We start from the raw sequence: 26,503 nt of genomic DNA, 5'->3' as shown, positions 1-26,503 counted from the left end.
AGCAGCAGCAGCAGCAGCAGCAGCAGCAGCAGCAGCAGCAGCAGCAGGGAGCCTGGCATTTCTCAGTGTACGTGAGGTTCTAAGGTGGAACAGTTAGTTCACTTTCTGTTCCCCACCAGCTCTGCGTCACAGCGGGTTCCCCGTCCCCGCCCCCGCGGCACCCCAGGGGCACCAGAGGACAGCGCGCTTCGTCTTGCATCTATCTACCGTCTGTCATCGAATCTACAAGCCAGGCAATTTTAAGAAAGAATAAAAATGCTGCCACGTGTATTACGAAATGCCAAACGATTGTAATACACCTCCGAATGACTACGGAGATCTTAAAACGTCCAAACAAGAGCTTATTCTAGGAACCAGTTTAGGCCGTGTTCTGCAAACAGCGCGGACGTTTAAACGCGAAACCACGGACTTCGCGTTCACTAGCCCTTCTCCGCTGAGTTTCGCTTTCAGTTCGCAGGAAACGAAAGCCTAGCGCCAGGGCTGGGGCGGGGACGGGGCGGGGACGGGGGTGTGGGCGGGGACAGAGATGCTGGTGCAAGGGCGCCCGTGCGCGGCGACCCAGAGGGCCAGAAGTAGGGGACCGAGGTGAGTAGGGAGGCGCGGGGACAGCCGGGGGGACCGAAGTGGGGGGACCGAAGTGGACGGACCGGGCATCGCCCGCTGCGCCAGCCCCGCAGCCTCCTGGAGGGCCCCACACTGTGGCTGTACTTCCCCCGCATTCGACTGGGCAGCACGGGTCTGACACTTGGCGGCTCTTAAGGCAAGTTTGGTGGTGAAGATAAGGCGGGGCTCTGCTCATTGCCTCGTGGATACTGATGGGATTTATTTGGGCTCCGCGGATTATAATAATGGTCTGTATTCGTTAATAGGTGTATTGGATCGATGCAGTTTCCCCACGCTGATGTACTGATTTAGACTTTTTAAAATTTTTTTTAAAAATTTTACTTTATTTTACTTTATATTACTGTATTGCTTTTGCCATACATCAACATGCATACGCCACGGGTGTACATGAGTTCCCAATCCTGAACCCCCCCCTCCCACCTCCTTCCCCATACCATCTCCTTGCATGACTTTAATTAAAGAAGAAACTGCAAAACTGTCTAAGTTTGTAAAAAAAATTCCAAAAAATGCAGACAAACCTGTGAGATAGAAATAAGGTTTCTTTTAATCCTCAACTCGCTATCATTTTATTGGGTACCTTGCCAGAAATTTTTATATGTACAACTCCAAAATTGCTCTGTAAATTTGCTTTCCCCCCACCTAACAGTATATTATGGACATCTTTCCACGGCAAGAGATACAGTCCACCTCATTTTAAAAACTGGTGAAAAATATGAGAGGTACGTCTTTCTATTTAAACACTTCATGGACGTTTAGGTTCTTTCCTGTTTTTACCGGTATGGATGATACAACAGTATCATTTATAGTCACAGTTGTGTGAATATATAAGCATATTTGTGGAAAGTTCCTATAAGTAGAATTGCTGGGTCAGTGGGCATACAAACTGAGAAATTTGAAAGATTTTGTTAAATTGTGCAAATCAGAATATTTTAGTCTGAATTTAGACCTTTAAACCTAAAACTCTATTCTATGACCCCTGAAAATCTGGACTTAAAAGTGTTTTGAAAATTAAAGCAGAGCCTTTACTTTCATGCTTTACAGCACTGAGGTAGCTATACTTTGAAATCATTGAAATAGGGGCACATATTTAAAATATTTCTTTTTGGTGGCTCAGACAGTGAAGAATCTTCCTTCCATGCAGGAGACCTGGGTTTGTTTGATCCCTGGGTTGGGAAGATCCCCTGGAGAAGGAAATGGCAACTCACTCCAGTATTCTCACCTGGAGAATTCCATGGACCTAGGAACCTGGTGGACTGCAGTTCACGGTGTCACAAAAGAGTCAGACATGACTGGGTCACAAAAGAGTCAGACATGACTGAGTGACTGACACATACTTTCCATTTGGTGTTACACTGTGAGGGTGAGGTGGGGGCTTCAGCCTGGACATTTAGGAGGTCTGCTGTGCTCATAGGAACCAGACAGGCCATCAGCTAAGAAGTACATGGCTTCATCCTGGTTTTTGGATTTCTATCAAGGAACTGGGGGAAAAAAAAAAAACCTTTAATTTTTTTTAACCAATAAAAATTTGGTGCACAGTATGGATGCTTTTATATTAAATATAGTGATGAGCTTGCAAAGAGGTTTCATCTGGAGTGTTCCAGTCTGTGTGCCCAGCGCATTACCGTTCCTGGAGCAGCACACACCAACGTGAAATGTGAGATCTAGATCTGTTGCCATGGTGGGTTGCGTTTGGAGTGTGAGCTGCCTCACATACAGTCCAGGCATGTAGGTTTTGTTCCTCTTTGGGCATTTAAGGACGGAGCTGGTTTTCCTTGCAGAGAGTCTAGTAGTGAGTGAAGAGCCCAGTTATAGCCCGGGGCCAGCCCAGGTTTCCTACGTCGAGTCTTAGGCTGTTTCTCTGAAGTCTCTGGTTGTTTCTGTGGCTGCAATGGTGGCTAGTCTAAGCCAGCTGTTTCTGTCCTTCACATTTCCCATTTATAAGCGTAAAAATTTTAGGAAGAGTGGGTTAAGTTAGTTTTGTTCTTTGGAACCTAAGATTTTATTAAATAGGAGACTATTTTTCAGAGCAATTTTAGGTTCACAGCAAAATTGAGTACACAGAGTTCCTATATACCTTCCGCCCCTCCAGCCTCCTCCACTGTAAATAGTTGTTACAATTTATGAACGTAGGTCATTATCATCCAAAGTCTGTGCTTTACATTAGGGTTCATTGTTTTGTGCATTCTATGAATTTTGACAAATGTATAATGGCATGTATCGACCATGTATCAGTCAGAATAGGAATAGTCTCACTGCCCTAAGAATCCTGTGTTGGAGCCCATTTTTCAGTCAGGCATTGAGTTTGAAAATTCAGCATCCTTAAAATATTCCTCAGAATATATCCATTCTCCTTTCCCCCATCACCACTTGCTTAGCTCACTTTCCCCATCCTTCTCAGATCTTTAAGTTTCGCTTTCCTCTCTTTTTTGCCCCACCTACCTGTCTCCTCTATGACTAGCTTTGACGTTTCCTGCCTTTCTCTGTTGACTTTTTGGGATCTGGCCTCTCACCTCTCCAGATGATACCTCTACTGGGTTTTACCGTCTTATTTTCAAGGCTGGCAGACTGCAGAGTAATCTCTCTGGAAAACAGCCTGATCCCTTCCTACTGTTTCATCAGATTTCCTTCGATGTGGTCTCAAAGTCCTAGGTTTTGCTCATGGAATTGTCAACCGCCATCATTTCTCTGTCAGTTTAACTTTTCTAGGCTGATCCTCATTAGAGGAATAACTGTTTATGACTATTGAAAATATTTACTAAGAAAAGAGAGAGTGTTACTGAGCCATTTAACATGAGCCTATTAATTATGCCACTTATATTTAGCAGTTTCCGAGCTTCTTATGTTCTCCTCCCTTCACCTTTTATAAAAGGATTGAGAAAAAATTGTAAAACTTCTCATTCCTAATTCACTAATTTTTTTGATCTTAAAATAGAAACACTATTGCTAACAAAGACTTCCTTAAAAGATTTTAAATCTTTGCCTTAAATGATTTATTGCTTATTTAAAATCATATTAATTATAAGAAATTAAGAAATTAGAGAAATAATCCAGGGAAAGACAAAAATGATTTGTAACCAATTGGAATTACCCTTTAATGACATTTTTGATATGTTTTGTCCCAGTCTTTTTTTCTCTGTGTGTGTAGTTATATTTGATAAAATTGAGTTCATACTATGTAATTTGTAAAAATTACAAAGAAAAAGAAAGAAAATAGGCTGTAAAAATGAATTTTGGTGAACAGTCTTCACATAGATCTTTGTATGTGTCTTTATTTCTTGAAGCCATAGTCCCAGAGCAGAGTCATGTTAACCAGTAGTCTTTCAGCTAAAAGTGTCAGGAACTCATTTCAGGCTAATTTTAAAAACAGGAGAGGGGGTTCTGAGTGGAGACCTCTGGGGGCAGGCATCTGGAGGCTGGGTTGGTCCAGGGCCTCAGCTGACCGTCTCGGGTCTCTGTTTCCTTCTCCGTCTCTTGGTTCTGTTACCTGTCATTGGCTCTTTTCCTTGGCTGGGGTTTTTTCTTCCTGTAGTGGGAAAGATGGTCTGATTTACAATCTTCTGGTCTAAAATCTCATCTAAGAAGTCTAAAGGCTGATTATTATCAGTCCTGATTGGGTCGCGTTTCCATTGATGAAACAGCCACCATGAGCCCTGTGAGGCCAGGCCTCTGAGCCAGGCAGTGGGTGTGGGCGCCAGGCAGTGGGTGTGGGCTCCACCCAGTCTTCATAGTCTAAAAGTTGAGAGTTTTTGTAAAGAAAAAGTGAGTCTGCTACCAAAAGGTGGGGTACTGGGCTGCAGAAATGACAGCTGTCCACTGGAGTCATTTTTGAGATTGTGGTGGGCTTTGCCGAGTGTGCGCCCAGGCTGACTGTGGTTGTCTACTCCTCGTGGCCATGTGTGGAGGAGGAGCTGCTGCTCTGCACCTAGCCTGTGTCTACACAGGTGACACCATGAGATCTTCACTGCTGACGCCTTAAATGGAAATAAAGCAGCCAGGAAATCATGCCCCTTTAGGGAGAGCAATACTGGAACTGAACTGAAAACAGTCTTCATGAAATGACTTGAAGGTAGCTGGTCTGCACACACACCTCTGTGCCAGTGGTCAGCCCCCTGAAACCCGAACTTGGTCAGTGCTTGTCCAGAATAGCCTCTCAGCCTTAATGTGCCCGTAGGCGCATTCACCTGGGAACCTTGTCAAAATGCAGGTTCCAGTCCTGCCTCTTTAACAGACTTCAGGTGGTGCTGATGCCACTGGTCCAGAGACCTGCCTTTCTAGTGACAAGGTGTTAGACAAGTGGTTGCCAATATTTCAGCAAAATGAAAGAAAACCTCCCCTTCAGAAAAGAATTATACTCTCAGTATCCATTAATTGAGAAAACACATTGGAAATTACTACATATTCAGAAAAGCTTTTACACCTTTTGGCAGAACACTAAAGGACTGAGTGTTAAACTCAATGTTTGGTTACAGGTGAGGCCATCTGCCTCTCGCCTGTGCTGAAATGCACTCCAATTTCAGCACATTGCTGGGGTTGAAGAACGGGAGGATCTTACAGCTGGTGTCCCCTGAGAACTGTTTAGATTCTCAACAAGGCTTTTAGTGTGGTTACTTCTTCAGTAGTTTCCAGTGAACAAACTGCAGGTGCTAAGTTCTGCAAACTACAGCATTAGGGTGTGTGTGTGTGTGTGTGTGTGTGTATTATTGTTTGAGTAGCCTTTTAATCACATAGTGTCTGCTATTCCATAATGTTTGAACATCTTATAGTAAGTTTGTGACAAAACCATTCCAAAATCTCTGATGAAGGATGGCAAAACTGTCTCGCTGTCTTTCTCTGACCTTACATTCTTCTGTGCTATAGTTACCTCCTGGACACATACTGAAGGGTGTGAACAAAACACTGTATGCCAGACTTGCCATATAATTTGTGGGTCCCCTAGTAAAGTAAGAACATGGGGCTCCTTATTAAACAATTGCGAAGAATTTCAAGACTGCAACAGGGGAGCGTTAAACCAAACCAGGCGCTTCTGAGTATGTCTTTGAAGCTACACGGGTTGTGTACTCATCAAGCCAGCCCTTGACTATGTCTGTGACTGCCAAACCATTCATAGCCTTCATCTTGTTTGTTCCACTGTTGATGACAACTGTATGACATTGACATTTAAAAAACTGCTTTTCCAGTCTATATATATTTTTCAATCAGACTTTTTAGGAGAGAATCTGACTGGACTCACCATTAACCCATCATGCTGTTTAAAATAGGCTCTGGTTGTTTCTGCCTGTTCAGATGCTCGGTATATATGATATAGAAGTAGCACATTTAAAATAATCACTCTTTATTTGATGTGTACAGCAGAATGTTATTCAGAAAATTTATTTCTAGAAACATATTTTCCAGAGCAGGTTGTCCTTAGGATTCATAGTTTAGGTAACTGTCAAAAGTCAAGCATTTGATTTCCAACCATTGAATTGAGTGACCATCTAAAGTCATCATTCAGACAAGAGTTTTTAACCTCCGCAAGTAGACCAGATCTTAAAAAGAGTGCTTGATTCATGTCTATAGTCTGTGATTTTTGAAGTTTGACAAGTGTGAACAAATTGTGTTTTTGGTGTTTGGTTTCTTTTCAGATTTTTTAATATTGTTTCTTATACCTGCAGTGAATAATGATTTATTCTTAATTTTTTGTAGATATTTTTGGAGTTTTTCCTCCTGATAATAACTGGTAAAACTGATGTTCTGGTTTAAATTCATCTACACAAGATCTGAAGTATTTGCAAAAAAAAAAAAAAATTGCAGATATGGTTTTTTTCTTGAAAGACTTGTGACTTAATTGGAATTACATAATTAAAATTTAAATACAATTCTTAGAGATTATTTTGTTTAATATGAGAAGTCTGACATACCAAACAATTTTGCAAAGTGTAGAATTGTTACAATCTAACTCTGTTATTCTAAATTACTTTAAAATTTAATAAAATTGCCTAAATAGCTTTGTAAATCAGCTATATTCTAATAAAAAATTTTCATAAAGTTGTAAGCCAAAAAAGATACAATATTGCCTGTAAGCTATTTAGCAAACTTATTCACTCTCTTTACTACAGGTATTTTCCATTTCTTTTCCTTTTTTAATATTTTAAAGTAATTTTATGCATATAATTAGTGGTCCAAACCATTCACTGTTGCAGCGTCTTTCTTTTGCAGTGAAAATTGTGCTTTAGTGTCTCAACATAGAAAGTGTATGAGATTCTCTACCCTAAGTTGTGTGGATCGTTTGCAACTGGATCTTCAGATATTAACAGTCAGTCCAGGTGACCCCCCTTTTCGGTCACACTGGTCACCTGGGTGGTCACCACAATGGCCATTCAACCATGTGCCAGTGCAGGGACACCGGAAGGGACACTGAGCTAGGCGCTTGGTGGTCGGCCTCTCAAAGGCTGAGGCCAAGGAGTGGATGCATCTTAGCTGAATAATAATAAAAGGGAAGCCATGCTCTGGTACTTCCTACCCCAACTGAAAAATGGAAGTCTTCATACAGGGTTTAGCGTGCGTTTGGATACAGTGCCACTTTCGTCCAGAGCTTTGTCTGTAGATGGGAACGACTGGTCTTTCTGTCAGATCTAGGGTTTGGTATTTTGTCTTTTACTATCTGTTCTTCAGTGTGTGCTCTGCTCTGCAGACTGTCTTCAGCCTATGTCTACCCGGTCATTCCCCTGCATCCCACTAGGGGGCGGGGCTGACACACCCACATGATTCCGCTTCTGCTTTGCTCGCTGGAGACAGTTCTGAGGGAATCTGCCTTTAAGTTTAGGGTTCTTCTTAATTAACTTAAGCAAACTGAGTGTCTTTGGGAAAAATCCTGGGAGTGATCTGTGATTCAGATTTGTCAGCAATAGGTCAGGTCTGCCTTCCCTGCTGGGCTGTGCAATGTGAATGACTCCTTCATACCCGGGTCAGACCTGTCTCTTCACGCCTGTGTCTCGTCTCCTCAGACTACTGCCCTTGACTCCAGGTTCTAATTAATTCATTAGCTCCTGCTGCTAAGTCGCTTCAGTCGTGTCCTACTCTGTGCGACCCCATATATGGCAACCCACTAGGCTCCAGCGTCCCTGGGATTCTCCAGGCAAGAACACTGGAGTTGGTTGCCATTTCCTTCAATGCATGAAAGTGAAAAGTGAAAGTGAAGTCGCTCAGTCGTGTCTGATCTTTGCCACCCCATGGACTGCAGCCTACCAGGCTCCTCCGTCCATGGGATTTTCAGGCAAGAGTACTGGAGTGGGTTGCCATTGCCTTCTCCGATTCAGTAGCTCAGTTCAGTTCAGTCCAGTTACTCAGTTGTGTCTGACTCTTTGCAACCCCATGAATAGAAGCACGCCAGGCCGCCTTGTCCATCACCAACTCCTGGAGTTCACCCAAACTCCTGTCCATCAAGTCTGTGATGCCATCCAGCCATCTCATCCTCTGTCGTCCCTTTCTCCTTCTGCCTCTAATCCGTCCTAGCGTCAGAGTCTTTTCCAGTGAATCAACTCTTCCCATGAGATGGCCAAAGTACTGGAGTTTCAGCTTTAGCATCAGTCTTTTCAAAGAACACTCAGGAATGATCTCCTTTAGAATGGACTGGTTGGATTTCCTTGCAGTCCAAGGGACTCTCAGGAGTCTTCTCCAACATCACAGTTCAAAAGCATCAGTTCTTCAGCGCTCAGCTTTCTTCACAGTCCAACTCTCACAACCATACATGACCACTGGAAAAACCATAGCCTTGACTAGACGGACCTTTGTTGGCAAAGTAATGTCTCTGCTTTTGAATATGCTATCTAGGTTGGTCATAACTTTCCTTGCAAGGAGTAAGTGTCTTTTAATTTCATGGCTGCAGTCACCATCTGCAATGATTTTGGAGCCCCTAAAAATAAAGTCAGACAGTTTCCACTGTTTCCCCGTCTATTTCCCATGAAGTGATGGGACCAGATGCCATGATCTTAGTTTTCTGAATGCTGAGCTTTAAGCCAACTTTTTCACTCTCCTCTTTCACTTTCATCAAGAGGCTCTTTAGTTCTTCTTCACTTTCTGCCATAAGGGTGGTGTCATCTGCATATCTGAGGTTATTGATATTTCTCCTGGCAATCTTGATTCCAGCTTGTGCTTCTTCCAGCCCAGCATTTCTCATGATGTATTCTGCATATAAGTTAAATAAGCAGGGTGACAGTATACAGCCTTGATGTACTCCGTTTTCTATTTGGAACCAGTCTGTTGTTCCATGTCCAGTTCTAATTGTTGCTTCCTGACCTGCCTATAGGTTTCTCAAGAGGCAGGTTAGGTGGTCTAGTATTCCCATCTCTTTCAGAATTTTCCACAGTTTATTGTGATCCACACAGTCAAAGGCTTTGGCATAGTCAATAAAGCAGAAATAGATGTTTTTCTGGAACTCTCTTGCTTTTTCCATGATCCAGCATGCCGGGGTCCAGCCCCGGTTGATCCAGGGAAATTCGAAGCGTGGATGGCGTAGGCGAGGAAAACTTGTTTATTAATATAATATTAGATTATGAAGAAATAGTGTAGTAGGAAAATTAAGTGGAGAAAGAATGCTGAATAACTTGGCTTACGGGGTAGGCCAATAAAGTTCCAGACAAGGAACTTGCACCATCTACGTTGGGCCACCGGCACCCACGTGAATATCAAAGGGTGCCCCACCTTAGGCTCCCTTTCTCGCGGGTCTTAAAAGCCAGGACAAGTAAGTAGACTTGGTGAGCCGCCCCGCTCCAGATGGGAATTCAGCCTGAAATTAGAGTAAAGAGGAGACACAGGGGAAACCAGTCCAGCGACTCGCCCCAGCCTTTATTGTCTAGAAAGGCCTTTTATATCTTTTTGATTGTACATAGAGATCAATGGGTAATACAAAATTATGCAGTGTTAGCAGCCGAGACTCTTATCAAAACCAGGCTTTTCTCTCTGCATACCTAGTTGTATACACAAGTCTTAGGTAATTTACATCATCTTCCAGCCAAAAGGGCCAGTTAACATTTTACAGCCTATTTTCTGATAAGGGTTTGTCAACCAGAAGACTTATTTGTGTTGATCTTCCGAAAGTCTGGTGCCACTCTCAGAAAGCACTAAATAAAGTTACATTCTTACATAGCAAAGATACAGCAACTTATAACAAGTAAAAGGAGTACAGTGATTTATAACAAAAGAAAAGTAATTAACTCAAAAGTTTAGTGTTGCTAACATCAAAACTACTATATATCTTTTTCCATATCCCATTTACATTGATTAACATCCTCCCAGGTGCCTAAAAGATAAAGAATATGGAGGTCTGGCAGCAATCATTGAGTCAACAGTGAAATCCATCACCAATATGATTTTTAGCTCTTTAGAAAAGGCTCTGTATCTTTAAGATGCTTTTAAGCTTCATGCCTCTCGCGGTTGGGGGGCTGTAAGCAATTCACAAGCTGTAAGAGGTCCGGGGGAACCTGTTGGGCAAGCTAGAGAGTTATCAGAGGGTGTTTAACTGAAACATCCCTTTCAAATGCAGAAGACTAAAGCCCTGATTTGACTTTTTCCAGAGAATATCAGAAGAGCAGAGTACAAAAGCCGGCAGATTTTTGTTTTTTTGGGGGTGCATGCTCAGGAAATTCCAGGGGGAAACCCTGAAGCCTGATCACGTCCTTCCATTTTGTCAGGTTTCCTTCCTCATGACCTTGTCACGGGCGGGATTCCTCACGCTGGCCCCCGCACCAGCAGATGTTGGCAATTTGATCTCTGGTTCCTCTGCCTTTTCTAAAACCAGCTTGAACATCTGGAAGTTCATGATTCAGGTTTTGCTGAAGCCTGGCTTGGAGAATTTTGAGCATTACTTGACTAGCGTGTGAGATGAGTGCAATTGTGTGGTAGTTTGAGCATTCTTTGGCATTGCCTTTCTTTGGGATTGGAATGAAAACTGACATTTTCCAGTCCTGTGGCCACTGTTGAGTTTTCCAGATTTGCTGGGATTCATTAGCTAGTGAATAATAAATAAATGTTTATGAACTCCTTTCCCCTAGCTGCAACGTTACTGGCAAGTACATGCTTTCGGCTTGTCTCTTCCCTCTGCTTCCCTGTTGGAGCTAATGGCCTTTTTGATCATAGTTATCCATTTAACAAGCTTTATCTCCCGTGCCCATTGATGCCTGAACAATGTAATATCTCATTTTCCTTGAGTTTGAATTACAAAAGAAATATTATATATTATCTTCTAAGAATTGTCCTTTGACTCAGCACTGTTTCTAAGATTTACCCTTTCAGGACATGTTCACTCAGGTGCAACTAAAGAGTATAATTTCACTGTGTACATTTATTACAGCCCACGTACTCATTCTTCTGCCTTTGGGCCAAGTGCTTGGATTGTTTCCACGTTTTTGCTGTACAAACAAGACTGATGTGAACTTTCTTGTGTATGTCTCCAGGGACACATGTAAGAATTTCTCTTTAGAATTTTTATTTATCTACATTCTTCCCAACACTTGGTTCAATCAGAATTTTTTTTTTTTTGGCTGCACTGAGCCTTGTTACATGAACCGTGAACTTCCAGATGTTCAAGCTGGTTTTAGAAAAGGCAGAAGAACCAGAGATCAAATTGCCAACATCCACTGGATCGTTGAAAAAGCAAGAGAGTTCCAGAAAAACATCTATTTCTGCTTTACTGACTATGCTTTATTGACTGTGTGGATCACAATAAACTGTGGAAAATTCTTCAAGAGATGGGAATACCAGACCACCTGACCTGCCTCTTGAGAAACCTATATGCAGGTCAGGAAGCAACAGTTAGAACTGGACATGGAACAACAGACTGGTTCCAAACAGGAAAAGAAGTACGTCAAGGCTTTATATTGTCACCCTGCTTATTTAACTTATATGCAGAGTACATCATGAGAAATGCTGGGCTGGAAGAAGCACAAGCTGGAATCAAGATTGCCTGGAGAAATATCAATAACCTCAGATATGCAGATGACACCACCCTTATGGCAGAAAGTGAAGAAGAACTAAAGAGCCTCTTGATGAAAGTGAAAGAGGAGAGTGAAAAAGTTGGCTTAAAGCTCAACATTCAGAAAACTAAGATCACGGCATCCGGTCTCATCACTTCATGGCAAACAGATGGGGAAACAGTGGAAACAGTGGCTGACTTTATTTTTCTGGGCTCCAAAATCACTGCAGATGGTGATTGTAGCCATGAAATTAAAAGACGCTTGCTCCTTGGAAGGAAAGTTATGACCAACCTAGATAGCATATTCAAAAGCAGAGACATTACTTTGCCAACAAAGGTCCATCTAGTCAAGGCTATGGTTTTTCCAGTGGTCATGTATGGTTGTGAGAGTTGGACTGTGAAGAAAGCTGAGTGCCAAAGAATTGATGCTTTTGAACTGTGGTGTTGGAGAAGACTCTTGAGAGTCCCTTGGGCTGCAAGGAGATCCAACCAGTCCATCCTAAAGGAGATCAGTCCTGGGTGTTCATTGGAAGGACTGATGTTGAAGCTGAAACTCCAATACTTTGGCCACGTGATGCGAAGAGCTGACTCATTGGAAAAGACCCTGGTGCTGAGAGGGATTGGGGGCAGGAGGAGAAGGGGACGACAGGATGAGATGGTTGGATGGCATCATCGACTCGATGGATGTGGGTTTGGGTGGACGTGTGCTGCAATTCATGGGGTCACAAAGTGTCGGACACGACTGGGCGACTGCACTGAACTGAAGCGAGCCCGTGGGTGGTGCACAGGCTTTCTCCAGCTGTGCAGTGCTGGCTCTAGAGCACGGGCTCAGTAGCTGTGTCATATGGGCTGAGTTGCCCTGTGGCGTGGGGGATCTTCCCTGGCCAGAGATTGAACCTGTGTCCCCTGCATTGGAAGGTATATTCTTAACCACTGGACCACCAGGGAAGTCGTCAGAATTCTTAACCGATGCCAGTTGAACAGTGTAAAATGGTACCTCATTATGGTCAAGGTTTGCAGTTCTCTGCCCACTAGCGACCATTAACTTTTTATAAAACTTCAAATTCTGGAACTCTACATATTTTCCAGTCCTGACTTGGATTCAGTTCTGCAGATTTGCTCAGAGTCCTTTGCACACAATTCCCACATGCTCCTCCCCCAACCATTGGGCTTCCCTGCACATCACCTGCCTTGCCCCAAAGTGTCCTTTATTTTACACCATACCCTTTCCTTCATAATCAACTCAGATCCAGACCCACTTTTCCCACAAAACTTGCCCTTGTGAACATCAGGGAATTTAGGTCACTTCATTTAAACACTGAGTCCTAATGGGCCTTTCAGCCAGTGGCTAAAGTGCAGATGGGTGCAAGGCGTTTAGCTACGTTTATTAATAACCTTAAGGGGGAGTTCCCTGGTGGTCCAGTGGTTAAGACTCTGTTCCCCATGAAGGGGCCTGGGTTCAATCCTGGTCAGGGAACTAGATCCTGTCCACTGCAACTAGGAGATCCCTCGTGCTACAGCTAAGATCCACCGCAGCCAAATAAATGTTTAAAACCAAACCCTTAACTTTGTACACTGTGACCTTGTAATTATATTTTTAAGAATCTCTCCCAAATACTGATTTAGCGACTGGTTGTATCTGATGGTCAGGTAAGTTAGAAAGCCACAGACTTATTTGCACCAGGATAGGGAAATGATCAGAGTTGGACACAACTGAAGCGACTTAGCAGCAGTAGCAGCAGCAGCAGCAGCAGCAGCAGCAGCATGGAAATGATGGTCACGAGTTTGCACAAGCTCTGCAAGATAAAGAACAGGGAAGTCTGGTGTGCTGCAAGCAGTCCATAGTGTCGCAAAGAGTTGGACACGACTGAGCGACTGAAGAACAAGGGAATGATTGAGCAAACAGTATGGGTTGTGGCCTCAGCTTAGAATCTGGGCAGGCCTGAGCCCTGAGCTGCTGGCAAAGCTGAAGCCCTTTCAGCAGAACTTCGTGAGATGAAAAGGCAGGAGGCAGTGGGAGGCCTGGGCGCGGATCCCACTTCCTTGTCAAGTCTGCCTGTAGACACGAGGGAATCTTTGTGCATGGATCGCTGTGTTGGGCAGTGCCCTGCAGACACCTGTGTGCACTCTGGGCAGGTACGGACAGGGTATGGTGCTTGGGACCTGTTCTGAGACTCCTGAGATTCCAAGCATACCTGGAGAGGATGCACAGGTAGCTGAAGTCTGTGCTGTCTGGAGAAAGTGGGTTCTGGTTCACATGACCTCGTTTACAGCTGTGGTTTTGTTGCATCTGTGACCTTTGGTTTGACTGAGGAAAAATCAGATAGGTAGAGAAAGATTTTATACCTAAAGATATTCCCTGTATTTTTTTTTTTTTAAGTAATGGTAAATAATTGAAAACAACCAGATTATTCTACAATGTTTGTTGATATATTAGGAATCATTTTGAAATGGTTGATGATGTACTCCTTTTTCTATCTCATGTTACAACAATTTTCCCAAGTCATTTTAAGCGCTTTACAAATTTTCTTGTGTGCTGATATAGCAACAAAATTACAGGTCTCTGTCAGTGACCCGTGAACATGGAAGGGGAAAAGGAGAAAGCCCAGGGCAGAAAAGAATGTGTGATAAAGTTGATTATGTGACTGTGCATACATGGGTGTAGTGTTTGGGTTCCCAAGGACATTTGCCAGTCAGTGCTGGCTGAGCGATTGGCAAATGTCCTTGGGAACCCAAACACTATGCCTATGCGTGCACAGTCACATAATAAACCTTATCACACACTGATCCCAGGGGCGGAAGAGCCTGCTAGGCTGCAGTCCATGGGGTTGCGAAGAGTCAGACACAACTGAGTGGTTTCACTTTCATACATTGGAGAAGGAAATGGCAACCCACTCCAGTGTTCTTGCCTGGAGAATCCCAGGGACGGCGGAGCGTGGTGGGCTGGTGTCTATGGGGTCGCACAGAGTCAGACATGACTGAAGCGACTTAGCAGCAGCAGCAGCTGGCTGAGTGTTGGCATTTCTTGGTGGAGCCTGTTGAGAAGAAGAGTATATACTCTGTGTGTGTGTGTGTGTGTGTGTTGTCTAAGAAAACTCAATAGACTGAGGACCTGCTAATGACTTGCTCCTCCGTTGATGATGTCTTCCCAGCTGAGATGATCGTGGGAGAGGTGTGCTGGGGAGCACCCCTGGGAAGACACCAGGGCAGGGGGCAGGGAGAAGTGAGCACAGCAGGGTGGGCAAAGGGGGGACTTGAACTGCCAGACTCTGCAACAGAGGCCTCAGCTGATCCTGACGGGAACTCGGGACGGGTGACCCTTCAGAGCTGTCACACCTTCAGGCAGGTGGTAAGGCCCTCATGCCCCTCATTGTCCAACCCCTGGAGAGGGACTGGGCCAGCTGTCTTCACTGGGGTGAATTCCTCAGGGGCCTCAGTGAGGGGCTGTCGACCACCACACCCTTCGGCCTGGGGAAGGGCTTCTGTCCTGCCAGAGTCTGGGTGTTGCCACCTCCCACCACAGGCAACATAGCTGTTCCCACATCAGGGTACAATGAGCCAGGGACTGGGATGGTCCTTGCGCTGCACCCATGGGGCATCAACAGCACCCTGGCTTCCCCACTGAGGAACCAGGACAGGCTTCCTCGGGTCCAGCGTGCAGACAGCCTTCGGGCAGTGGCACTGATGGCCTCCAGGGATGGTTTGGGCCTGGGATTGAGCAGCAGGGAGACCCAGGTGTATGGCTTGGACCCTTGGTGAATATAGAGCCGTTTGCCTGAATAGAGAGCCCGGAGGTAGGGGGAGAGGTTGTGGCTGTGGGTCCTGATGAGGAGACCGTGGGGACGAGGGACCATGGGGACAGTGCTCACCGAGTTGTCGTTTCTCGCCCTAGAGCTTTGTGGCTGGTCTCCCCAGACACTGACCCTCTAAGACTGGCTGTTGGAAGTCAAAACTGGTCACACAGATGTTCTTCCTCTTCACAGAGGGCCTCCCAAGGCAAGCTCATGAGAGCTCTTCTGGGAAGTGAGGTCGAGCTGTCCTGAAGACGCCTGCAGCAGCTGTCGGTCCAGGGACCTTGGAGCAACCACTGATGGGTACGTGCCGGGACCCCCACCGATCCTGGCTATCTCCACGTTTCTTGGCAGAGCCCATTGAGGATAAGGCAGAGGAAGCCCAAGCCCACCAGCCAAGACCCCGCTTCTTCTCTTTTGTCTGCATAGAAATGCTTTGCTTGTCCACTGGACCCTGAAGCCATGGAGCCGTGCAGTCCATGAGGCCTGCTTTCTTGTGCCTCCACTTCGGCAGCCGTGAAGTGGGGACTGTTGAGCTCCTGAGCACATAGGCTTGTTGGGAAAAATGGGGACTGCTTTTCCCCGCACCAGGGGCTTCTGCTGAGTGGGGAGCAGACATCTGTGGCCCTGCTGGCCCAGATTCCTGGTTCTTGTTGCCCTAGCATGTACACCAGAGCCCTTTCCCCAGGAACTCTGAGAAAGTGGACTCCCTCTTAAATGACACACCTTGTAGGGTCTCCTGAGCACAGGGTGGGTGGGAGAGGGGAGGTTGGTGGTTAGTGGGTCAGAGAAATGCTCTCTTGGTTTTCCCACATCCACGGAGTTCCCTGTAGCTGGCAGCCTCTTGAGGTGAGTTTAGATGAGGTGGGTCCCCCAAGCTTTCTCTTGATTTCCTCCCACCGTGTGGTAGGGCCTGGGTAGGGCGTTTGCACCAGGGTCTGGAATAGATTGTCTGGGAGGGTGCCCTCGGCCCTGACCCCGTGGATGCCCACTGTGACCCAGCACTGTGCGGCAGCTGCCGGGCAGGGCTCCAAGCTCCCCCAGGTGCTGTCTGTAGTCTTCTCTTCCTCTGCTCTTACTGCTGCACTGTTACCAGTTTGACAGCGAGTGATGCCCCTCGTGGCAAATCTCCTTCCTGGACGGTGGAGACTTTGGCTGCTATTTCACTTTTCAGAGGCTGGTGTTTCTCTCTCATTTCCAATTTGGTTGCAAGCTCCTTAGTGAATTCTTTGTGCCCCTGGGAGTCCTTTGTAGGATTTCACGTCCTCATGAGGGCTGAGAAGAATGTTGGGTGTTTGCTGAGTTCCATGGAGGGCCTTTCTCTCAGTGTCTTCCCTCTGCTCCTTGCAGGCCCGGTCGGTTTACACAACATTGGACAGACATGCTGTCTTAACTCCCTGATCCAGGTGCTTGTTAGAAATGTGGGATTCGCCAAGATACTGAAGAGGTAGGACCATTGTTAAGGAAGATAAATGTGTGTATTGCTTTTTGTTTTCGTTTATTCTGTTATTCACAGTTATTTGGACTTGGAGAAGTCTTCTTTTAAAAGCTGCCAGAGAAGAGATCTTGTTTTGTACAGTCTGGACTATACATTGTAATCATCTAGGAAGTTTAAAAAAATATGAAATGCCTTTCCCATCCCAGATATTTGGTATCACTTGGGGTCTGGATGGGTTTCTAGGGTGGGGCCCAAGCATGGGTACTTTCCAGAAAACTCCCCAGATGATTCTAAAATGCAGGCAGACCGAGAACCACTGATTTGGTTAAAAGGAAGTTGGGGTAGTATCAGTGGGCGGGTCCATGAGTCTGTTGATTTTTCTCAAACAGCACACACACACACACACACACACACACACACACACACACAGAGTATATACACACACAGTACACACACTGTGAAAACCCTTCTTCTCAGTGGGTTCTGCCAAGAAGTGTTGAGGCTCAGCCAGCAGTGACTGAGTGAAACACCCTGCCAATGTGTGCATATTCACATAATACACGTCATCGCTCATTCTTTTCTGCCTTGAGCTTTCTCCTTTTCCCGTTTCATGGACACAGGAAGTTGCCCATAATTAAACAAATCATTGCCAGAATACACCGACGTTCCTTCCTGTGTCCCTCCCAGGACTAGACCTTACTTGCTGTTTCCCTCTGAAGGACTTCAGGCTGGGCATGTATTGTGGACCCAGGACCTAGTGCTCTTGCCCTTCGTCTTGGTGTGATTCTCGTGCAGGGTGGGGAGAGGGTGCCCCGTCTCGAGAGGACGCTCTATAGCTGATGTGCTGACATGGCTGCCCTCAGCCTTGTCTGTACATTTTAGTGATCTGGGAAATAAAAATTTTGATAAATGGGCCCCGGCCCCAGAAATCCTGATGTGGTCCATCTGCAGAGTGGCCCGGACATGGAGATCTTTGAAAGTTCTCCCAGGTAACTCTAGTGTGGCCCTGGCGTTGAGAACAGTTGGGACAGGGAGGTTCATGGCTCTTCTCACCCGGCAGGATAACGGTACCAGGCGGAGCTGAGGAGCAGAGGAGGAGTGTCCCCTTCCAGCTGCTCTTGCTGCTGGAGAAGATGCAGGACAGTCGGAAGAAGGCGGTGCAGCCCACGGAGCTGGCCTACTGTCTGCAGAAGTACAACATTCCGCGTAAGATGGTCCTCCCGCTCTGGCTCCTGGCCTGGTGCTCTGAGGGGAAGGGGAGCTCTTGGAGGGGTGAGGGGGAGGGAGCAGAAGAGAGGAGAGCGGAGGAAAGGAGGGGCCTGATGGCCCTTGAGTGCACAGGAAGGAAACCCTCCTTGTGTTGGAGGCCTGTGTGTGGATCTGAAATACCTTAAACAACCCTCATCTCGCAGGGACAGCATTTGTTTCGTTATTCATGTGTTTCTTTCGAACTCACTCTTTTCCTGCCTCTCAGTGGAGAAAGTCAGCCTAGGAGTCTCCTCAAAGCTGGTTCAGCTGCAGGTAAAGCATCCTAAAGAAACAGGATAAAGGATTTGTAAGGAGAAACCATGTTCTACGGAAGGAAACTCTTAAATAGCTTAGTTTTTTTTTTTTTTTTAAAAACAGACTCAAATGAAATATACATCACATACTATAAATTTAGTCATTTAAAAGTATACAATTCAGAGGTTTTTAGGATTTCACAGAGTTGTGGAATTATCATCACAGTCTAAATTTAGCAAATTTTTATCATCCCCCCAAAGAAATCCTCTACCCATTAATAATTGCTCCCCATTCTCCTTTGTCTTCTTCTAGGTTTCATATATCTAGCCCTTAGATCTAGACCCGTGTTTCATTTAGAGTTAAATTTTGTGAATGGGGTGAGGCAGGGGTCCGGCTTCAATCTTTTGTGCGTGGCATCCAGTTGTTTCAGGGCCACTTGTTGAAGGTACTACTCTTGCTCAGCTGGTCTAGCCTCTTTCCTTATTCCAGTGAGCATCCTCTCACTTCAGCCTGGCAGACTCCTCTCAGCCATCCTTGTGAGGCAGGCCTGGTGGTGATGATCTCTTAGCATTTCTCTGTCTGGGAAAGCCTGTGTCTCTCCTTCATTTCTGAAGGACAGCGTTCCTGGATGAAGTTCTGTTTCTTAGCAGTTTCTCCTTTCATCTCTCTGTATATACCTTCGTACTTTCTCATGGTCTGTAAAGTTTGTGCTGAGAATGTACTGATACCCTTACGAAGTGGGTTCCCTTGTGGATGACAGGCTTCTTTTCTCATACGGCTTTTAAGGTCTCTTTGATTAAAAGAAAATTATTTTTGGTTGCCCTGGGTCTTTGTTGCTTTGCATGGGCCGTTTCTCTAGTTTGGGGGAGTGGGGGCTACTTTTCCTTGCGGCGTGTGGGCTTCTCATTGTGGTGGCTTCCCTTGTTGCGGAGCACTGGCTCGAGGGCACGTGGGCTCAGCAATTGCAGCTCCCAGGCTCTGTTGCACAGGCTCAATGTTGTAGCCCATGGGCTTAGTTGCTCTGTGACTTGTGGGATCTTCCCAGACCAGCGCTCGAACCTGAGTCCTATCCACTGCACCACCAGGAATTCCTGTCTTTGACTTTTGACAGTATTATGATGTGTCTTAGAGAACAGCTGCTGCTGCCGCTGCTGCTAAGTTGCTTCAGTTGTGTCTGACTCTGTGCGACCCCATAGATGGCAGCCCACTAGACTCCCTTGTCCCTGGGATTCTCCAGGCAAGAACACTGGAGTGGGTTGTCATTTCCTTCTCCAGTGCATGAAAGTGAAAAGTGAAAGTGAAATCGCTCAGTCGTGCCTGACTCTTAGTGACCCCATGGACTGCAGCCTACCAGGCTCCTCCGTCCATGGAATTTTCCAGGCAAGAGTACTGGAGTGGGTTGCCACTGCCTTCTCCAGAGAACAGCTAGTTGAGAGGAATATGTTTGGGGACCAACAAGCTTCATGAACTTCAATGTCTGAATATCTCCCCGGATTTGGGACGTCCCAGCCACTGTTTCTCGAGATAAGTTTTCTACCCTTTCCCTTTTCATCTTCTGGGACGCCATCAAAGTGTAGGTTGTTTCCATGCATTGTAAGTTAGGTTGTTGATTTGAGATCTTTCTTGTTTTTTAACATAAGCATTTGTAGTCTGAGTTTTTCCTCCAGCTTTGCTTTCACTGCATCCCATAAATTTTGGTATGTTGTGTTTTTATTTTCATTTGTCTCTCAATATTCTCATTTTTTTCTGTTACACAACAAAGTGATTCAATATTTCTATACATTTCAAAATGAACACCATAGGTCTAATTACCATGGGTTACCACGCAAAGATATTACATAACTATTAACTCTGTTCCCCACACTGTACGTTTAATACCTGTGCTTCACTTATTTTGCTGCTGGAAGTTTGTGCCTCTTAATCTCCCTCACATATGTCTCTCCTCTCTCCATGTCACACTGGAGACTGCTCGGGTTCCTTTTCTATTGTTATTCAGTCGCTCAGTCATATCTGATTCTTTAGAGACTCGCATGGAGTGTAGCATACCAGGCTTCCCTGTCCTTCAGTATCTCCCAGAGTTTGCTCAAACTCATGTCCATTGAGTTGATGATGCTATCTAACCATCTCAACCTCTGTGGCCCCCTTCTCCTCCTGCTCTCAGTCTTTCCCAGCATCAGGGTCTTTTCCAATGAGTCAGCTCTTTGCATCAAGTGGCCAAATTACTGGAGCCTCAGCTTCAGCATCAGCCCTTCCAGTTAGGTTGTTTGTTTTCTTAGTGTTGAGTTTGAAGAGTTTTTTGTATATTTTGTGTCTTTTTAAAATATCTCTTTTGTAAATATTTTCTGTCAATCTTTAGTTTGCTTTCTCATGCTCCTGACAGAGCAGAAATTGTTAATTTTAATGAAGTCCAGCTTATCAGTTCTTTCTTTTATTGATTATACCTTGCTGTCATATCTAAGAAATAATCACCAAACCCAAGGTCGTGTAGATTTAGTCTTATATTATCTTTAGGAATTTTATTTACAGTTTTGCATTTTACATTTACGTCTGTTATCTATCTTATTCATTGTTTTCTTTTTTAGGATATAAGGTTTGTGTCCAGATTGGTTTTTTTCATGTGAATGTTCAGGTATTTTAGCAACATTTGGTGAAAACGCTGGTTTCTATTGTGAAAGAGCAATTGACAATTGTTTCAGCCAGTTCAGTGGTTCAGTGGCATCTGACTCTTTGTGACCCCATGGACTGCAGCATACCAGGCTTCCCTGTCCATCACCAACCCTCGGAACTTGCTTAAACTCATGTCCATTGAGTCGGTGACGCCATCCAACCATCTCATCCTCTGTCTTCCCCTTTTCCTCCTGTCTTCAGTCTTTCCCAAGATCTTTCAATCTTTTGACATTGTTAATTTTGATGTATTTTTGGGTTCTCTATTCTGTCCCATTGGTCTATTTTTCTATTCTTTTGTAATACCACTTTGTCTTGATAACTGAGGCTCTGTAGTTTGATATTATCTGATTTTATTTGATTTTTTCCTTCAGTACTATGTTGGCTATTCTGAGTCTTCTGCCTCTCCAGGTGAAGTTTGGAATAAGTTTATCAATATTCATGAAATAACTTTCTGGCATCTTGATGGGAGTTGCATTGAGTCTAGAGATCAGGTTAGGAGGAAGAACTGGCATGTTGACAATTTTTAGTCTTTGTATCCATGAACATGGACTATCTCTCCATTAGGTAGGTCTTTTGATTTTATTCATCAGTCTTTATAGCTTTTCTCATATCGATCTTATACATATTTGGTGAGATTTATATCTTAAGTATTTCATTTCATGTGCTCTAATATAAATTATATTGTGTTTGAAATTTAAAATCTCACTTGTTCATTGCTGACATATAAGAAAGTGATTGACTTTGGTATATTTGCCTTGTAGCCTGCAATCTAACCATAATCACTTATTAGTTCCAGGAGTTTTTGGTTATTTTGCATTTTCTATATGAATGATCATGTCATCTGCAAAGAAGGACATTCTTAAATCTTCCTTTCCAGTCAGTATACCCTTTATTTCCTTTTCTTATCTAATTGGCTAGGGTTTCCAATACAACATTGAAAAGGAGTGGTGAGAGGGAACTTTCTTGTTTATTTTCCTGATCTTGGAAGAAACACTGCTAGTTTCTCATGATTAAATGTGATGTTAGCTGTAGGTTTTTTGAAGATGTTCCTTATCAATCTTAGGAAGGTTCTGTCAGTTCTTAGTTGGCTGAGAGTTTTTATCATGAATGGGTTTTGGATTTTGGCAGATTATTTACTGTATCTATTAATGTACTCATGTGAATATTCTTTAGAGCCTGTTGATGTCATAGGTTCATGAATTGATTTCCAGTTGAACTAGTCTTGCATGCCTGGGATAAGTCTTGGTTGTGGTGTATAATTCTTTTTACACTTTTTGGATTCTATTTGCTAATATTATCTTATGGATTTTGAATCTGTGTTCATGTGAGATATTGATCTGTAGTTTTCTTTTATTGGAATGTTTTTGTCTGGCTTGGTATTAGGGTGAAGGTGATCTTATAGAATGAGTTGGGAAGTATTCTCTCTGCTTCTGTCTTATGAGGAGATTTGGGGGAATTGGAAGAATTCCTCCCATAAGTGTTCGGTTGAATTCATCAGTGAACCCAGTGGATCCTCTGTTCATTTTTCCTCATTCATTTTTCCTTTCATTCCTCAGACTTTATAACCTCCATTGACCTATTTGCAGGTTTGATGATTCCTTTGCCAACTCAGATATGCTCTTTATTTCTGGTGAGCACTTCTGTCCTTGTACTCTTCCAGTCAGGAATTTCGATTTGGTCTTTTACATATTTTTTTTTCTCTATTGATACTTTTTATTTGGTGAGACATTGTTTTCATTCTTTAGTTATTTTGGGTTTTTGGATGCTTTAGTTCTTTGAACATATAGTAGTAACTAATCTGAAGTCTTTGTCTAGTCCGATAACATCTGGGGCGTTTCAGTGAGTTTCTAGTGATGGCTTTTTTCCCTGTGTGTGCACCGTATTTCTGTTTCCTTGTGTGTCTTGTAATTTTTTGTTAGAAACTTGACACTTTAGATAATGTGACAACACTGAACGTCAGAAACCCCCACAGTGGGGTCTGTTCTTGCTGTTGTTTTCCCTGTGGCTGTTCGTTTAGTCTTTCCAAAACTGATTCTGTAATGTTTATATTCCCGGTAGTATGTGGCCATTGGAGTTTTTATATGGTTAGCTAAGTGTCAGGTAGTGATTGGCTAGAAATTTCTTTAAATGATTTGCACTTAACAAGTCTTCTAGTCTTTGCCAAGGGTCCCTGTGTGTTGGTTGGGTGCATCTTCAGAGCCCAGGCAGTTTATGATGCTTTGAGCCTTCATTTCATACTTGCACAGAACCTTAAAATCAGTCAGATGGAAGAGACCGGGGTCCTTTCGGGTCCTGGGCGTGAAATTGACCTTCCAGATCACCAGGAATATGTCAGAGCCTTTGAAAGTGTGAGGGCTTCCCTGGTGGCTCAGACCGTAAAGCGTCTGTCTGCAATGCAGAAGACGTGGGTTCGATCCCTGGGTTGGAAAGATCCCTTGGAGAAGGAAACAGCAGTCCACTCCAATACTCTTGCCTGGAAAATCCCATGGACGGAGGAGCCTGGTAGGCTACAGACCATGGAGTTGCAGAGTCAGACACGACTGAGTGACTTCACTTTCACTTTGAAAGTGTGCAGTGAACATCTTATTCCCTTTAAGATCTTTCCTTTGAGTTTCTGGCCAGGCTTTTCTTTCCTCAGCTGGCATGGTTGCTTTGCTGCTGCTGCTGCTGCTAAGTCGCTTCAGTCGTGTCCGACTCTGTGTGACTCCATAGATGGCAGCCCACTAGGCTGCTCTGTCCCTGGGATTCTCCAGGTAAGAGTACTAGAGTGGGTTGCCATTTCCTTCTCCAATGCATGAAAGTGAAAAGTGATAGTGAAGTCGCTCAGTCATGTCCAACTGCACTGTTTATTGTCGCTAAGCATTTTCCATAGACGCCCTGGGAATACTACAGGCTTTCAGCTCTGAGTCAGGTTAAATAACAACAACCTCCTTTAAATGGGCTTTTCCCTGGAGCTGCTGCAAACAGGTCAGATCTTGGGCATGCTCCTGGCCAGGGCTTTCCTAGGTGCCCAGTCTAGCCCTAGCCTGTCGCCTCTAGCAACTGCAAGGCTTCTCGTTTTCAAGGCTTCTGCAGAGCATTGAAGAGGGTGTGGAAACCAGCCAAGTTGAGAAAGCTGCAGTTCCTGCTCTACAATTTTTCTTGAATTCCTAAGATTTTTGTAAATTCTTGGTTTTGTTGCTTTTGTGGAGGAGTGGGTTTAGAGAGACCCTCTCTCTGCTGCCCCAGGTATAACTCATGTTTCTCTAGTTTTCCTAACAGTTTGTACGCCTGGGGAAGTCTTCTCTAAATTGTGAGTCCATAGATGTGAGTACGTGGATACTCACCTTCTGCTAGAATGTAGGTTTCCTGGGGACAGGAACTTTCTCTGGCTTCCGCAGTAACTGCATGTAGCAGGAGTGAAGGAAATTATAGGTTGGGCAGGGCCCCGGTGTTTCTCAGATGAATTGGGACTCCTGGTTCTGGAATGAGATGAGGCAGGACGTCTCTGCCTGTCAAGGTGACCTGACCCTCTTCAAGTCCTGTGCTGGCTCTGGGGAAGGCAGCCTGCTGAAAGAAATTCTCTGGAGACAGCATCAATTCAACCTGCTACTAGCCTGTTAATCCCTGTTTGGGGATTATTAGCTTGGAATTTGGATTGATTAACCATTCAGCTGGGCTTTCCGGGTGACTCAGATGGTAAAGAGTCTGCCTGCAAAGTAGGAGAACCCCGGTTCGATCCCTAGGTGGATGATCTAATAAGTAATGCTCACCGATTACGTGCCGGTTACTGAGTTGGCAAGGGAATTAGACTGACAGAGTCTTTGCCTCCATGGAGCTGACAATTGAGAGGAGAGACAAGCCAAAACAAAATAAAACCCCCAAACATTGAGTACAAATTGTGATAAGTATCACAAAGGAAATGGTGTTAACAGGTATGAATACTTAGTCTGGCAGCTGGGGCAGGAGGGCATGACTGGCATCCTGGGCCCTTACCCTGGGAGTTGCTTTTCTCTTTGGCCAGTGTTTGTCCAGCATGACGCTGCCCAGCTCTACCTCACAGTCTGGAACCTGATCAAGGACCAGATCACAGATGTGGACTTGGTAAGTCCTAGAACGGAGAGCTCAGAAAGGGAGGGTGCTGTCCTTGTGCACATGGAAACCAAGAGGAAACGTGCAGAACCACAGTTGTGCAGGGTGACCACTCTGACTTCTCTGCACCTTAGTGAGCAGGGGCGGGGGCAGCCGCTGTTTCTGGAGCTCTGTGTGGCACCTCCAGCTCTGGACGTGGCTGACCTGCTCACTCAGGCTCTCTCTGCCCCTCTTCCTCCTGCCCCCCCCCTACCTTGCAGGTGGCAAGGCTGCAAGCCCTCTACACCATCCGCTTGAAGGAGTCCTTGGCCTGTCTTGAATGTACCGCAGAGATGGGCAGAAACAGCAGCATGCTGGCCCTCCCCCTGTCTGTCTTTGATATGCACTGGAAGCCCCTGAAAACACTGGTGAGATTCCTCCTGGGGAGTTTGCTATTCCCTGCAGCCCAATGTTGCAGCGCTCCCTTGCTTCTTTAATGCCCCCTTGGCTTTTAAAAACTAATTTCCATTTCCTAACCATGGATCTGGCTAAGTTCTCCTTTGATTTGCAGGAAAAAAAAGTCTCTCCTCTTGCTCCCCTTGTCCTTCCTGCTCAACAAGTAGATCCTCTCTGAGATCCTGGCATGTGCACCATGTGGGCTGATGACAGGGGGACTTGGGGAGAACCCTCATCTGTGGGGAGAGGGGTGACCCCAGGTGGAGTAACCATGGCTTTCCCTGCTCTCTGGGGCAGGAGGATGCCCTCCACTGTTTCTTCCAGCCCCAGGAGCTGTCCAGCACAGACAAGTGCTTCTGTGGGAGCTGTGGCAAGAAGACTCGCTGGAAACAGGTACTCGCTGCTGATCAGAGGCTTCCCTGGACCTTGGGGTGGGGGGTGGGGGCTCTTGGGGAGGGGGCACGCTGAGGGAGGAAATCCGCCTGGCTGGGTCCAGGATCCTGGGGCTTCTAATGCCCAGAGCTGTGGATGCGCTCCTGGGGGCCCATCACTGTGGGGGTGGGGAGGGCACAAGAGCCACACTCAGGCCCACCGTTGCCAGGGCTCAGGGAGCAGACTCCACAGTCCCCTACAGACCCCTGTGGAGCCCTGGGCTGCTCAAGCCTTCTGTGGGAGACCCAGCAGATTCTGAGGAGGGGTGCTGTTCCATTCCCTTCTTTTTGGGGAGGAAGAACATCCCGTTGGCCTTGGTGTTTCTTGGAATTGACCTGTTTCAAGTGCCTGGGACTCATCTCCATGGTGACTGTGTTTTTTCCAGGTCTTGACACTGACCCACCTGCCCCAAACACTGACCATCCACCTCATGAGATTCTCCATCAGAAACCTGCGGGCAGAAAAAGTCTGCCACTCCTTGTATTTCCCCCAGAGTCTGGATCTAACCAAGCTCCTTGAGACAGAGGGAGAGCCTTGCAGTGCTGAGGAGCAGGTGAGGGCCCTCGTGCTCCTTACACACACACGCACACA

At 45.3% G+C, this 26,503-nt stretch overlaps 1 protein-coding gene across 2 annotated transcripts in view; it reads left to right on the top strand.

Moving 5' to 3' along the window:
- Nucleotides 1–505: 505 nt before the first annotated feature.
- Nucleotides 506–26,503, top strand: part of LOC120861174 (ubl carboxyl-terminal hydrolase 18-like) — a 34,514-nt gene continuing 8,516 nt past the window's right edge. The window contains exons 1-8 of one of the 2 annotated variants that reach the window (XM_040236827.1): nucleotides 506–585; nucleotides 15,559–15,669; nucleotides 16,717–16,813; nucleotides 17,865–18,010; nucleotides 24,978–25,057; nucleotides 25,306–25,452; nucleotides 25,778–25,873; nucleotides 26,298–26,465. In XM_040236827.1, the coding sequence (XP_040092761.1) occupies nucleotides 15,666–15,669; nucleotides 16,717–16,813; nucleotides 17,865–18,010; nucleotides 24,978–25,057; nucleotides 25,306–25,452; nucleotides 25,778–25,873; nucleotides 26,298–26,465 (738 nt within the window). In that variant the 5' untranslated portion in view covers nucleotides 506–585; nucleotides 15,559–15,665. Of the gene's footprint in view, nucleotides 586–15,558; nucleotides 15,670–16,716; nucleotides 16,814–17,474; nucleotides 17,583–17,864; nucleotides 18,011–24,977; nucleotides 25,058–25,305; nucleotides 25,453–25,777; nucleotides 25,874–26,297; nucleotides 26,466–26,503 lie in introns of those variants that run through there. The other variant, XM_040236828.1, reaches the window with a different exon arrangement.

This window comes from Oryx dammah, unplaced genomic scaffold (genome assembly GCF_014754425.2).
Source record: "Oryx dammah isolate SB20612 unplaced genomic scaffold, SCBI_Odam_1.1 HiC_scaffold_11229, whole genome shotgun sequence".
Classification (NCBI taxonomy): Eukaryota; Metazoa; Chordata; class Mammalia; order Artiodactyla; family Bovidae; genus Oryx; species Oryx dammah.
The sequence above is the reverse complement of the archived record's forward strand: the minus strand, read 5'-3'. Positions and strand labels throughout refer to the sequence as shown.